The 16,205-nt window shown below is 42.2% G+C and overlaps 1 protein-coding gene across 3 annotated transcripts in view; it reads right to left on the reverse strand.

Moving 5' to 3' along the window:
* The window catches only part of STARD7 (StAR related lipid transfer domain containing 7), a 28,927-nt gene that overhangs the window by 10,317 nt on the left and 2,405 nt on the right, over window positions 1–16,205 (reverse strand). For all 3 annotated transcript variants that reach the window (XR_004256372.1, XM_032229122.1, XM_032229121.1), the window contains exons 2-5: window positions 10,952–11,407; window positions 2,301–2,503; window positions 1,024–1,073; window positions 27–137 (exon numbers count right to left, since the gene is read on the reverse strand). Coding sequence is in view for 2 of the 3 variants with exons in the window: in XM_032229122.1 (XP_032085013.1) it covers window positions 27–137; window positions 1,024–1,073; window positions 2,301–2,503; window positions 10,952–11,376 (789 nt within the window). In the remaining variant the exon portion in view is untranslated. The remainder of the gene's footprint in view (window positions 1–26; window positions 138–1,023; window positions 1,074–2,300; window positions 2,504–10,951; window positions 11,408–16,205) is intronic.

Below are 16,205 nucleotides of genomic sequence, written 5' to 3' on the forward strand. Positions count from 1 at the left end.
CAACGGGCAAAGGAAGGAGGCCTTACCGGAAAGTGAGTTACCCAGTGCACCACCTCTGAGCCCGTGTCTCGGTCTCTCTCAATCACTTCCAGTTTGATCACTAGGGAGTCCCACTTCTTCCGGTATTCCGTATCCAGCTAGAAGAGAAGCCACAAATTCTCAAGTCACCTACCTGTTCTGACCTAGGCTTCCCAAGATCATGAAGCCGACTCCTCATCCTGATAAAACCTCTTTTATTTAGGTTAAAGGGAATTCCTCTCCAGCAAAGTCCCAGCCAACAATCTTTCCAGAGCTAATTTACAACCACAGACCTTTATAAGGCTTGGAGAGTTGCCAGGCCGATATCTTCTAAACAATACACTGTAGCAGCAATTACTTGGCAAGAAGTTAGGAACAGATCTTCACCCTAATGAATTGAACTAATTGCCTCCTGCAAACTCCCCTCCCCTTTCGCTCCTCTTTATTCCCTGTGGGAGGGGCCATTCATCGTCCACCTGTGGTTTTACTCCCAAGTCGGCCCTTGTTTGTGCATCCCAATTAAATGCTATTTTTCAATTAAAAACAATGAAGCATCTTGGTGACAGTTATAGAAAACCAGCTCAGTGCTTTGGATAGGTACATATGTAAAGTTTAGTAGGACAGTATTAAACAGAAAAAAAATAAATGGTAGTGAAGGAAAGTTAGCATTTAAGACTTATTTCAAGCTGCAGTAAACTATTTTCCAACGTAGCTGAGCTTGCCACAGAATATAGGAAAAAATTCAGCTTGATTTTTAGATTTCTAACAATTTTTGAATATGCACTATCCATATTAACAACCAGCACGGGAGAAACACACTAGCAGAATATCTTACACTAATTTTGTCTTGCTTTATTTGCCCTGTTTTGAACTACTTTGCTAGGCTTCTGAGAGGCCCCACACACTCCTACAATAAGGACAAGCAGAACGTAGGCTGAATTAAAGATTGAAGCTGGAAGTATCCTACTGTCAATGAGAAACAGGAAGAGGTGTGGGAGAACTCACCTGCACATTGAAAAACTGTCTTGGTGTCACATCTGTGTATGTTCCAAAGACTACAACAATAGAAAGACAAATCTCATAGTAGACATTAAAGCAAACACAGGTCTTGATTAAGACTTCAAATCGTAAGTGGGCAACAAGATACTTGTAGGCTCCAAAGCATCTAGACGCCCCTCACTTGGTATGTACCAGACTCAAGTTTTTAAAGACCATTTTAAGTCAAAGCATAAATAGTAAAACAGCAAAGCAGCACATCCTCCGCTCGTATCATCCTTATTTCCTTATTTATTTCAATTATAATAGTTCTGGTCCTCACATAGGCCCTGGAGAGCATTCTTAAGATAATGTTCTGACCGAGGCTCATTCACATCTAGCAGTCTTTCAAGGGAGGATTTATAGTCACAGACCTTATCTGGCTTGGAGAGCTGCCAGGCAAGGAGTCACAAACTCCCTCACAAACTCCCTTTCACTCCTCTTTTAATTCCTCTGGGAGGGGGCCATTCATCGTCCACTTCTGGCCTTACTTCCAAGTCGACCCCTGTTCTTTAGCTGTTCCCTTCATTCAGCAACTCTGTGCATGCGCACACTGGGAACAGGCTCCAGTTGTTCTTCTGCCTCACTGATGTCTAACTCAGAAGGCCGCTGATAACTGTCAGACAACCCTGGCCTCCTCTCTGCCTCCAACACAGAGCCCTCATCAGAGCCTTCCTCAGACTCCAGGACTGGCCCCTGTTCCTCCCCAACCTCCTCACTGTCCAAATCTGCTGCCAGCTCTGCTGGCGGGCCACAAAAGATAATAAAAATTGCACCTTTTGCTTAATATTTGCTTTGCTTAGTGATGGAAATTCTGGCCCCAAATAGGATCTTCATTTGAGGGCTCCCTACACAAACTTGTACGTGATAAAAAATGGCCCAACTACTGAGAGCCACTGGAAAACGTTAAGACTGACTTAGAAATCCCTGAATCTAGATTTTTAAGATCACCTCGGCTCTTATTAAGCCTTGAACATGACTTTTAGAGGCTTTACCTTCCGGTCAATAATTATTAGTGATTAATTAAATTTAAACATTGCCCACCTTGCTATCCAGAGCGAATTAACAAAATTTGACTCAAGAAGGCCTCTGTTGGCGGTGGTAAATTAAGCAGATTGTGTATGTTATTATCTTGTATCATAGAGCTGGAAGGGGTTAGCAAGTCATCCAGCCCAACTTGGCCAGACAGATGTGTGATCTGTGTACCAAGACAAGAGTAAATATGAAAGGGAAGGGGGTGGGGATACCTCGATACTGGTACACATGACCCCCGCCAACCGGACGCCTCCATAGTTTGAACTGTTTCTTGTTGACCACCATTTCCCAACTCTGCTCTTCAGGATCAGACGAGACACTTTGGTAGGTGCTTGGCTCCAGCTCCTGATTTTCTTCCACACTGCTCGGGAAGAACCTCGAGATTTCTTGCATGTGTTTCATTTCTTGCACAGACCTTGGGAGAACAATGTTGAAACGTGTCTATTTAGATAGATGATGATAGATAGATAGATAGATAGATAGATAGATAGATGATAGATAGATAGATAGATAGATATAGATAGATATAGATAGATAAATATATTGATATATGATATGAATATAAAGATGATAGCTATGATATATGATTACATGAAAGATGAGAGATATGTAGATATTGATATATGATATGAATAAGATGATAGAAATAGATATTGATATATGATATGAATAGATGATATATATGATGATATGAATAGATATATAGAAGATATAGATATATGATGATATGAATATAGATGATATAGATAGATAGATAGATAGATAGATAGATAGATAGATAGATAGATAGATAGATAGATAGATATAGATAGACAGACAGACAGACAGAAGATAGACAGACAGATGGATAGATGATAGAATGACTTTACTGTCACTTTGTATGTACACTAATCAGCATACATTAAAATGAAATTTTGTTGCATACATCTCTCAAAGGGTCACCACCTCCAATATAATGTCCAATATACATTATACAAACATGACAAAATAAATAAATAAATAATAAAGCATATACCCACATATATTATATGATACAGATAAACACCACAGTCTAGTTGGGATGTATACATGTAAATGGCAAGAAAAATGAATGTTGACTGTCTTCCTAACATCTCCCCCACCCCCCCGGACTTGCTTGGTGAAATTTAATCAACCTGACATATATTTGGCAAGGGAATAAGAAAGTACTGGAAAAAATGCTACCCACCCTTTTTTTTTAAAGCAAAGTAAAAATTCCATGGAGTCAAGCTCGATTGCTAATAACTTCTTCAACCCCACTCATGGATTTTTCTTGACAACAATATGTAAGCAGTTTGCCAGTGTTTTTTTCCATATGATTTTTAAAGGGATTTTCCAACTGGACTGTTGTTGCATTTCTATCCAAGTTCTAACCCGGTTGCTTAGCTTTGGAAGAACAAAGAACGGCTGCCACCAACAGGGCTTTTTTATTTTTATTCTTTTGCCTTATCTTACTCAAACAGAAGCTCTATTTACAATAGATATGGTACAGATCCAGCTGGGCCTCTATTTCTAATCTAACAAGTTAATTCCAGCACCGGCAAACGAGGAGAAAGAATTCAAAAAAAAGGATAATTTGCTGTGCCTACAATATGATCCATTGTTTTTTTCATTTTCATTTTCTATGTTTCATTTTTTTAATTACTTGTTTCTTTTCTTTCTGTTTGGAGAAATCTGGAGAATTCTGTGGAGTAACCATATTTCTCCACAGCTTAACTTTGCAAAATTGTACTGTCCCAGCTCACTAAACAAGCAATGTAGGCAGGTGATGGTGACAAGACATTTCCTGAAGTGCAAATTCTCATTTTTAATAGGGTCTATTAAGATATTAAGCATCTAGAGGGACGCGATGGCTCAGTGGTTAAGATGCTGAGCTTGTCGATCAGAAACGTCAGCAGTTTGAATCCCTAGTGCCGCATTAACGGAGGGAGCTCCCATTAGTTGCCCCAGCTTCTGCCAACCTAGCAGTTCGAAAGCAGGTAAAAAATGCAAGTAGAAAAATAGGAACCACCTTTGGTGGGAAGGTAACAGCATTCCGTGCGCCTTCGGCATTTAGTCATGCCAGCCACATGACCACGGACAGCACTGGTTCTTCAGCTTTGAAATGGAGATGAGCATCGCCCCCTAGAGCCAGGAACGACTAGCATGTATGTCCGAGGGGAACCAACCAATCATCTAGCATCTTTTTCATCCTCTTCTCTTCTTAGTCTAGCATAGAATGGGGGTTGGCTTGTTTCTGGTTGAGTATGTTTTGCATGTGAATAGTGGTGGGGCAGCCATCATTGCCTTAGCAGGTTTGTGTGAAGTCAGCCATCCAAATAAGCTGTCATATGGTTGCGGTTGTCATTTCATACCACACAAACTATGCTTTATTAATCTTGAAAGGTATGATAAAAGTCTTTTAAGAGTCTTTGGGGGCTGCCACAAAGAACCTGAAAGCAGGACAAGAAGCAATGGGTGGAAACTTATGGAGAAGAGAAGCAACCTAGGAATAAGGAGAATTTTCCTGACAGTTAGAACAATTAATCCATGAAATAGTTTCCCTACAGAAGTTGTGGGTGCTCCATCATTGGAAGTATTTAAAAAAGAGACTGGACAAACACTTGTCCTAAAATGGTATAAGGTATCTTGCTTGAGTAAGGGGTTGGACTAGAAGACCTCCCAGCTCCCTTCCAACTCTGCTATTCTATTATTGGATTTAGGGTTCAACATGATTTGCGACGCCAGCTGTTTTCTGGCTAACTAACATGGAGGACAGACATTCAGTGGAAGGCCACATGTTTGAAGTATGTCAAACTCACACATGACTAAAGAGGTTAGATGAAGGCAATAGGTAAATTAAGTCAAATCTTCTGATCTTCCAAGAGCTGCTTTTATTAAGACATCTGTTATATAAATCTGGAAGCTTCTTCCAGGTCAATGGTATTTATCCTGAACAGATACTCCTCTGAGCTTGAACAAGGGATATTCCTCTGCTGACTTTAATTTGCACTGAAGTCAACATCAAAGGAAAACAGTTCATTCCGAAATATGTATTACCCATTAGATTTATCCTTCTTTCCACCAATTGGCTCAGATGGGCAAAGAATAAAAACTCAAAGACTTGAAATTTTTAGAAGCTGCTTAGAACATAGATGGAGGGGTTTTGGGGGAGGGGGGGGGAGAGAAAGTCACATGCATATAGAGGAGGTTGGATCAGAAGACCTCCAAGGCCCCTTCCAGCTACTGCACTTGAGTAGAGATAATCCTTGATTTACGATCATTCGTTTAGTGACTTTTTGAAGCTACACACTGTGGAAAAGAGTGACCAATGACTGCTTTCATGTTTATGATCGTTGCAATATCTCTGTGGTCATTCACTTAACAATCGGGGTGGTGGTTGGTGGTGGTGTTGTAATACTGGGCAAAAATCATCTTGCTTAGCAATCGAAATTTTGGGCTTAATTGTGGTCTTATGTCGAGGATCACCTGTCTGTCACTCCTGACTTTCATAAAAAGTATCTCAGGCAGTCAGGGACTTGGCCAATGTCACTCAGAAAAAGTGTCAGGCCTGCAGCCATCTTTTCTTGTGGATCTTTGGCCTGACACACTTTCTATTATTCTGCTATGCATTTTCTATTGTGGGAAAATGGGAGGGGGGATTGAACGGAGTTAGATGCTATGTAGCCATAACAAAATCCTTTGTAGAAAGCCAAGGTCATCCTTTGTCTCTGTACCACTGCACCTGGCTGGAACTGGATGGGTGGAAGCTGTCAGCATGGTAGGGGAAGATTTGGACCATGGGATGGACTTGTGGGTGTTGGGGACAAGATCTTGAACTTTCAAATGGGTGGGGGAAACCGGGAAGCTTTCAGATTCGGGTTTTCCCAGATGTGCCAACATGGTCCCCTTAATCAATTGGAACTTTGAGCAATACTTTGCCTCGGACTCCGATTTACTTTTGGATGCTATTTGGAACCCTGACATTAGGTCTGTGTGAAGTGGGAAGACTGTACCAAACCTTTTTCATGCTAGTTCCATGTTTATCACCACAGAGATCTTCACAAAAAACCACCCTGGGGTGCAGGGGATTTACAGGTTAAGTGCTTGGGCAAGAGTAGCCTGGATTACGCAAAGTGTCCCAACGTTTACGCAAGGTTCAGTCCTGAGCTCAGCAATACGCAAACAGCCAAAAGGTGTGTTGCGAGACCTCACCTGCTATTGGTTCAGAACAGATTTGCAACACACCGAAGAATATTCCGCACGAGTTCTTTCAACATTAAACTTTCTGAGTATACTTAAGTATATGAAGAGTTGCCTCTCTGTAGTTAAAAAGTTTATTGCGAGTTTCATGGCTATTGCATAGTTCCCAGCAGCCATCTTGCCTTTATTTTTTTATATTAGAAGGTTTACTAAATCTATGTTGCACGAATTCCTGATGCTACCTTGCCTTCTCTTCTTCCTTTCACATCTTCTAGGCCAGGGGTTTCCAGCTCTTTCGGAACTGGGCCACTGCATGCACGCGGCTCCACTTGCACTACCAGCAGGTGAGCACATGTGTGTGCAAAACTCCATTTGTGCTGAACAGTGTGCATGCATGCCCACTGTACAAAGGGAACTAGGCATACTTGCTCGCCTGCAACCATCCCTCTCTCCCTCCACCCATGAGTCCACAAAGCTGAAAAGGTTGGGGACTATTTTAAACAAATCCTACTTTCACCTCACCATCAATGCTTCTGTCAACTCGTAAAGTCTGCTCTCAAATTGCCATGGGCGGGGGGGGGGGGAAGAGAACTGATGGAGTAGCCCAGCAGCCAAGTTCAGAACCCACGAAAGTGCCTTGTTGGAGAATGTGATTTATGACATACTCAGGGAGGAGGGGGAAAACAAGGTCACAGTTGAGCCGTAAATCACTTGCTGCAGAGTTGATTTCACTCAGGTAGTTGCTGACATGTTGTTCCTAATAAATAACTGGATTTCGTTTGAAACTTGACTCGAGGCTCATGAGTTAATTAGGGCATCCGTGGGAATCCTGACAGCTTCAAGACGGGGTCCCCAACTCCCGGTCTGCAGCCCGCCAGTAACTGGGCTGTACAAGCGAGCAGAGCCCCGTACATGCATCTGCAGGATCAAGGCAGAATGCAAAACTATGTCTCCACCACCCCCGTTCCATGGAAAAACTGCCTTCCACAAAACCAGTCCCTGGGGTCCAAAAGGTTGAGGGACACTGCTTTAAGGCAATTCTTTCAGCCACAGTGATCCTTTCCAGAAAAGGGGGAAAGGTTAAGTACCAACCATGTTCCTGCAGAAGATGGCTGAATGATTCAGTTTTGTAAAGCAGCAAAGCTTCTAAACTTCACACACATATCCACTGCGCCACACACCCCACCTCCAAATAAAAAAAAGATACGTCTTCAAAAAGTCTTTTAAAGAGAGCCAGTGGATATGCGGGTTAAGCAAGCTTCCCAATAAATTAATTTCAAAGCTTAGGAAATATTAAAGTTCAATACTGAATTTGCAAAGACTCCAAGCACTGAAAGATATTTCTTCCGGCAGCATTAAGGGTGGAAAATGAGTCTTTTCAGGTTCTTTGGTCCCAAGCTGTTCAGGGTAAGAAAGAGAGCCAGAGGAATACTGGGAGCCATTGTTGGCAGTCAAGTAATTAACAATGACCTCACACATTCCCTGTGACTGGTCCCAGTTTTAGCAGATCAGATTCCTACAGTTTTCACTCGCTGTGTTCACTTTGTGGCACACCCGCCTCCTCCTGAATTTTTAAATCCTGTAGGTATATGATCTGCTATAAGTTAGGGAGTCTGGCATCTCGCCAGATGTTTAGCACTCCGGCTTTCATTGGCAGCCAGTTGAAAGCTAATCTGGAATTTATCTGAGAGAAATGGAGTTATTTAATGGAGTATTCCAACCTAGCCAACATTCTCTTTCTATCATTCATGACACAGAATCCTTTTGCAAAAGCCTATATACAATTGCATTTTAAATAAATATGCTTTTATTGTTCATGGTCTCCTATATTTTTTGTTTCTCACAATATCACACAACATAATTGGAGCAGCAGGTTGCCCCACACTACACAGCGGAATCTACAGAATCCAGTGCACTTCAAAACAGGTATGTGGTTAAAAAAAAAGATCCTGATGTCCATTTAAATATTTGAAAACATACAGTAATGAATGCTGTTTGCTTTAACTGGGGACTACAATCATGCTTTCTTCCATGGATTAGATAACTCCCATAATGCCCAATCTATTATTATAGGTAACGTAAAGGTTTCCCTTGCACATGTGTGCTAGTCGTTCCCAACTCTAGAGGGCAGTGCTCATCTCCGTTTCAAAGCTGAAGAGCCAGCACTGTCCGAAGATGTCTCCGTGGTCATGTGGCCGGCATGACTCAACGCCAAAGGGACACAGAACTCTGTTACCTTCCCACCAAAGGTGGTTCCTATTCTTCTACTTGCATTTTTTACGTGCTTTCAAACTGTTAGGTTGGCAGAAGCTGGGATAAGTAGCTGAAGGTAAATCCGTTACACATCACTAGGGATTTGAACTGCCGAACTGTTGACCTTTCTGATCGACAAGCTTATCCACTGAGCCACCGCATCCCTAATCCATTATTATACTCGCTAGGAATTGGGGAAACTTCAGAGCACTAGTTTGGAAAAAGCTACCTGGGTATATTTCTGATTCTCCAGCTTTCTTAAATATCCTTAAGATTGCCTGAAAGCTCATATTTTAGAAGTCATGGAGCGGGAAATAAAAGATATAAATGAACAGTGCAGTGAAACATCAGGTACACAGGTAGTCCTTGTTTAATGGGTGGTTGCTTAGCAACCCTTCAAAGTTACAACAGACACCCACCCACCCAAAAGGCACATGACCCAGTTCTGGACTTCCATCAGCAGTGACCCCTTTCTGTGGCCAAATAGCCTTATTTGGGTTGCTTGGCAAGTAGCTCGCCTTTACAATCACAATTTATGAGGTATTGTGGGGTGTTTGGTCAGAAACCAAACTTCAACCAGTTTTTGGCAAAGCACACCCACAGGAATGGACTGACTTGCTTAATGACTGCTGCAAAAGAGGTCATAAAAGCAGACTGGTTGGTTATATGGGCACCTCCCAACTTACGACCATCGTGACCTACAATGGCAATTCTAGGCTCCATTACAGGCAATCTTGGATTTACAATAGTTCACCAAAATTACAACACTGAAAAAAGTGACCGATGACCATTTTTCACACTTACGACCATTGCAGAATCCCCGTGCTCACATAATCAAAATTTAGACGATTGACAACTGACTCATAATGATGACAGTCGCAGTGTCCCACATCACGGGATCTCCTTTTGGGGAGCTTCTGACAAGCGGTCAATTCACTTTACAACCGGGTTGTTAACTTAACAACTGTGGCAAGGAAGGTCATAAAATGGGGCAAAGCTGACTTAACAAATGTCTCACTTAGCAACGTAAATATTTGGCTCGGTTGCAGTCATAAGTCAAAGACTAACTGTAAAACTCCTCAGATGCTAATCAGGAAAGTCACAAGGATCGGAAACAACAGCTGGTGGGGGCTCATTGTCTCTCCTCCCCAGTGTGGCCTAAAATAGAGGTGATGCCTTCTCTCTCTTTTGAGAAAGAGTTCTAGAGAAGGGGTGGGCCAGCCTTGGCAACTTAAGACTTGAACTCCCAACATGCACGAACCCAACAAACATAGACACTTTTGGGAATTTCACAATCCCAAAAGCAAAACTCTTTTGAGCACATCATTTTGGCACTGAAGATTGCAAAACCGGCTCTAACTTTTCCCACGCAATTCTGCACGATTAAAGACTAGATTTCTCCCTTCCTCCCACTGGACAGGTCGCATGGTCCAATTATGAACTGTCCTTTCGTTTTGAGAAGAGTTTATGTCGTGGCCGACACTTGCAGAAGTGTCCTTGGTGGGGACGTGGTTGAAGTCTGGAGCCTCCCCAATCCATCTTCCATTTCCCTCTCACCAGTTGTTTGGCAAGTTGAGAAGCTATAATAGTCACAGGAAGCATGTACAAATTCAATCCTTTGACAATGCACTGGCAGGGGAATTCTGAGAGTTGAAGTCCACAAGTTTCCTGGCAGTTAGAACAATTAACCAGTGGAACAACTTGCCTCCCGAAGTTGTAAATTCTCCAGCACGGAAAGTTTTTAAGAGGAGACCAGACAACCATTTTTCTGACATGGTATAGGGCAGGGGTCGGCAATCCATGGCTCTGGAGCTGCATGTGGCTTTTTCATCCCTCTGCTGTGGGTCCCTGTCACTGGTCAGCACCACAATTTTAATAGGAGCTTCCGGGGAGTGGGGGAGGAAGCACAGCGCGCCAGGAGACTCTATGGTAGGGGAACCAGATTTCTGGTTGGCTCCAGAATTGAACAGGAGGCTTCCGGTTAGGACTTTTGTGGCTCCCGGTGCTTTCTTTTCTGTGGGAAACTGGTCCAAATGACTCTTTGAGTGTTTAAGGTTGCTGAGCCCTGGTATAGGGTTTCCTGCCTGAGCAGGGGGTTGGACTAGAAGACCTCCAAGGTCCCTTCCAACTCTGTTTTTCTATTCTATGTAATCTTCAAGTTGCCATGGTTCTACACCCCTGCTCTACAGGAACGATCAACTTGCCTGGTAATTACGGCACCAAAGAGAAACCTGGGTCAAGGCACCTGCTGGATGTGCGAGAGCTAACAGGAAATCCCTGCCTTCCAAGTGATAATCATGCCCTGGCCACTGAGGAATTAAAAAGGAAATTGGGTCAGGACGTGCCCTGCTACCAACACCGAAGGAGCCCCGTTCACCCCGAGACTTAGCAGAAAGGGGAGAAGACCTACCTCTTCAGCTCTTCTTCCTTGATCCTCTCCTCTTCCCACAGGAACACTCCGGTGAGGGCTGCCATCAGCTTGCAGGCGTTGGCATGATGACCCTGGAATCGGTGCCACAAGGAAGAGAAGAGATTCTTGCGCGCCCTCTCGGAGTAAATGTTACTGTACAGCTGAGCGATTTGCTGAGCACGCCTGATTCTCTGGCTGGTCACATAGCTGCACTGATTGGCCAGCAGGGATAGTAGGCTCTTCTGCCCCAGGTCTTGCTCAGAGCCTTTCCGAAGCCACGTAAGCAGCCACTGGTACTTGCCCTTCAGGAAGTCCTCGTTCCACCACCCATTCCGTGGTTTCCCTTCATAGGTGATGAAGCGGGATGAGTTCGCATAAAGGGAATAAAAGCTGGAGGGCGACCTCCATTGAAGTGGATGGAACATTCCTGCCACGCCTCACTGACCAGTCAATGCCCTAGACAAAAGAAAAAAAGAAAAGAACACACAATCACAACACAACTTCAGTCACAATGTTTGATATCGCCACATTTAGGAGTCTCCTCTCTTGACTGGATAGACAGCATCACAATTAAAGGAAGCTTCGTTTTGGGTTTCAGGGAGGAACTTAGAGCAGCTTCTTCAACAACACATTCAGCAATCTAGCAGGTTTACAGACCACACATAAATTGCAAAAACTCATTATAAAACGTCTTTGTTTTGGTCAGCCTATTTTTTCCTCTGTTTTTTAAACAAAAGGATATCTATCAATGCTGGTTTAGTAAACATGCCAAATAGAAAGCACAGCTAAAGGATTATTCTGCTATCCTGCTGCCTTATTCTTTGTTATTTTGTTTAATGTTGCTATTGCTTTATTCTAAAATGATTTATTTCAGTCTCTTCCATAGAATAAAGATAAAGGTTCCCCTCACACATATCAACTAGTCATTCCTGACTCTAGGGGGCGGTGCTCATCTCCGTTTCAAAGCCGAAGACTCAGCGCTGTCCGAAGACATTTCCATGGTCATGTGGCTGGCATGATTAAACACCAAAGGTGCATGTAACATTGTTACCTTCCCACCAAAGGTTGGGAGAAGCTGGGACAAGTAATGGGAGCTCACTTTGTTATGCGGCACTAGGGAGTTGAACCACCGACCTTTCTGATCGACAAGCTCAGCGTCTTAGCTACTGAGCCACCGCATCCCTGCTTCCATAGAACAGAACTACGTAAACACATGTAAAGACTGGCAGCTAGTTAACAGGTTTATGTAAGAAAGGTTAATAGGCCATATATTACCCAAATTTGGTTCCCCCCCCCCAAATCCGATCCAAAAGTCAAAGTATAAAATGGAATGAAATTAATTTCCTGTATTTGTCAAGCGCAGAGATAAAATACCTGGATTCCTACATCCTGCTATAAATGGCTTACAATACATGAGCATCATATGATATGACAGATCAAAAACAAACATAACATTGAAAGTGCAACGCATAGCATGAAACAACTCCTCGGAATCGCTATAAAAAATGCACAGATGAAGAGGAATGGCTGGAACTACAAAGAAAGTAAGGTCTTATGGAATTTAAAGTTATGTCTAGTGTTCCAACAAACCAGTGTATCCAAAGACAGATGTTTTCCTGCAACACAGTGAAATCAATCATGAGGACAAGGGAGAGGGAAAAAGTCAGCCACATCCCATTTTCTTCGCAAGCAGAACCCCTTGTCTCATTATTCAACCTTTCCAGCATGGAAACGTTCTCTATTGCAAGAAGCAAAAGTAAGGAGCATGCTTCCTCTACTGCTATTCTCAGCATCCTATTATAGGTCTCAAAAGCAGATACAGTAATTGGTATTAGCAATAGGATCATCTTGCTCCATAGCAACCTAAAAATGACCCCAGGGCAGGAATGCTTATAGCATACCAGTAGTACAGTAGTTCAACCAAAAGGGGAGTAGCTGGTGCAAGGTTCTTCATTTGCAGTAGAGATTTCTGCAGCAGCTGCCAAGTAAGACAAATCCAAAGATTCTTCCAACTCTCAACAGTATCAAGTAACAGAGAAACAGGCCGGAGGGATAGCTGCGCTCCAGCTGTATCAAGGACACGTGTTCGTCAGCCTGCACGCTCTACCCACAGAGTGGGTTTGTGAAAAGGAGTAGTAAGATCTCATATAAGACCTCCCCAGATAATAAGTCCAACTGGGCTTTTGAGCGCATGCATTAAAATAAACCCTGCCCTGAAAATATTGCAACACAGCAGCAGCCATGAGGTGACCACGCTTGCCACCTCCTGCATTTCAAAAATAATAAGATCTCCCCAAAAATAAGGCCAAGCACTTATTTCGGGGGTCAAAAGATAATAAGACCCTGTTTTATTTTCAAGAAAACATGGTGTGTGCGTGCGCGCGTGTGTATACATACACACACACACACACAAAGAGAGGCTCAGCCAAACTCATTGTACACATGTTGTACTCTGATAATAAAGGTTTGAATTGAATATAAAGAGAATACAAAAGTAAATATTAGGGAAATTAGGAAAAAGGGAAATGGATGGTGGAGAAAAGCAAGGGAAAAAGGAAAAAAAAAGGATTGACTTCCAACTCCTTTTGTGCAGCAAAATAACATAAAATAGCATTAACATCTACCCTCATCTTTTTACTTTTACTTAACTAATAATAGAAACTAGCCATTTCTATAACAAATCTATCTAATAGGTAAAACCCAATATCAAAGTTTCATTTTTTTCTTTCCACCTCAAGCACAAAAGGAGTAGGAAGATCTCCCAGGCCTGGCTGCATTGGAATGCTGAGGTGTCAGATGCAAAATTTTGTCAATTACAAAATAGAGAAAATGCCACCCACTCTTTTTCAGATCTGTTGCAATAATAGATCAATACAATATTACTTCAATAATCTGGCCAAATCTCACCCCCGTTCTTTCTAAATCTATTATTCCTTACTGCCACATTCTGCCTCAATCTTTCCTAAGTGGGGTGTCCATAAACATAATGGATTAACTCTCATAATTCCTCATATAGCACGGCCAACAATAATATAGGTAGGAGACTGCAGAATTAAAAGTTCTGAATGGGAAGTATGTCCTACACGCTTGTGTTTCTCCACCTTGTCAACTTTAAGATATGAGGACTTCAACTACTAGAATTCCCCATATCTTAAATGTTGCTGTAGTTGAAAAATACTGTCTTACACTGTTACCTATCTTGTGACTCCACAGAGAACAAATCCCACACATGATTTTCACCATCAACAATCTCAGGATCTGGGATTTTTTTAAAAAAAAAACCATACAGTAAGGGTGTAAAGATATGTTTAAAAGTCATGCAGGACGAATTTCAGATTAGAACGATTTCTACTAAGCTCTTAGAAGATAAGGAGAATTACAAAAAGGTGCCAAGCTTCTATTACTCTATGACTTTCAACAGCATGGTTACTCACAATATGTACAAATTAACTTGCACTATTATCCCTAGCAGTTTGCAGAAAAACATTTTAATTTTTAGCATGTGCCCAACTGCTTACATTAGAAGATAGCAAATTATGGATTTGAGTCAAAATACATCCATCTGAAAGCTGAAAGGTATTTTCCCTTCCCTTTGCACAAGACCTCAATCAGAAAACTACAGAAATACATAGATTACATTCAGTCACATGACTTTAAGTTAATTTAATGCTGTGTGCAATCTAGAGCAACAATTTCCCACTCTCCTAAAAATCACGAGATTGGCAAATACAGAAAGAGATACTGAAATGATTGAATATCTGCCATGCATCATTGGTGATCATTATAAAGCAGACTCCATTGCTTATGTGCTCCTGAATTATGGTTTTCTCACAATTTCTAGAGTCAGTTTGGTTTAGTGGTAAAAGTGCTGGCTTAGAAAAAAGGAGACTTGAGAGTTTTAGGCCTTCCTTAGGCATGAAAACTGGCTGAGTGACTTTAAAGGGCCAATCGCACTTTATCAGCCCACCTCGCACATAGTTGTCATTGTGGGAAGAATAGAAGGCAAGGGTGTTAGATATGGTTGCCATTGTGACTTGTACATATAACAAAAAGGCAGGATAAAAACATAATAACAAAAAGATCTGCAAACAGAAGAAGTGTGGCAAAAGAAAGCCAAAATAGGCACATTGGGTGCAATTCCAAAACATCTGGGGCACCATCAGAAGATTGCAAAAGGCAGCTTTGCTTAGAAATAGCTTATGTTATGTGACACTATTATTATGAAATAACCACATCTGCCTATTCCAGGTCCTTGGGAAGGACTCAATAGGCAGACAAAAATGCCAAATCCTCTTGCTGAGCGTTTATACTGAACCCACCATAAATAACAATTTAATTCCGTGGCTCAGTTCTTTCTCCTAGGCCCACCTTCAAATTACATTAAGCTACAACAATGAATATACATGCCATAATAGTAGGGTTAGAAATTAAAATCTAAAAGCCCCCGATCTGTTCCCCTTCCAGCCTTTTAGCCAGATTAGGTTGAGAAGGGAAATCTTTTATACCAATACTTCAGTTTGTCCCATTCATAATAAATCCACACCTAGGGAGGAATCTACGTATCTGAATCTTTTCCAGACTGCACATGACCTCAGGGCCACATCCTAATGTTCACATCCAACACATAACTCTGGATCAAAGCCCAGAACAGCAGCATCTCAATCTGCACATCTAAACATCAAAGCCCACTTGTCCTTCTATACACCTCAATTAGCAAACCCCTCACAATCGTGACCCGACAAATGCGCGAACAACAAAAGCGCGCCGACAAAACTGCGGCGCTAAAACCGCGATGTCAAAAGCGCGTCAACAGAAGCGCGCCGACAGAAGCGATTTAAGTTAAGGTTTAGGGTTACAGCGCGCTTCTCTTGGCGCGCTTTTGACATCGCGGTTTTAGCGCCGCAGTTTTGTCGGCGCGCTTTTGTCGTTCGCACATTTGTGGGTGAACCCCTCACAATACCTTCAATCGCTGTAGGTGGCCGAATGAATGAATAAACTACAGGTAGACCTCAATTTAAGACCAAAATTTCTGTTGCCAAGTGAGAAATTTGTTAACTGGGTTTTTGCCTACAAAACCTACAAAAAAATGGCCACAGTTGGGGCAACTTCAGGGCTGACAGTTTTCTCCCATTTTAACAATTTTTCTTGCCACATTTGTTAAGCAAATCACTGCAGTTGTTAAATCACAGTTAACACAGTTAAGTGAATCCAGTTTCCATGTTTGCTTGTGAGAAGGTCGCAAAAGGAGAGTCAC

Source organism: Thamnophis elegans, chromosome 13, assembly GCF_009769535.1.
Source record: "Thamnophis elegans isolate rThaEle1 chromosome 13, rThaEle1.pri, whole genome shotgun sequence".
Classification (NCBI taxonomy): domain Eukaryota; kingdom Metazoa; phylum Chordata; class Lepidosauria; order Squamata; family Colubridae; genus Thamnophis; species Thamnophis elegans.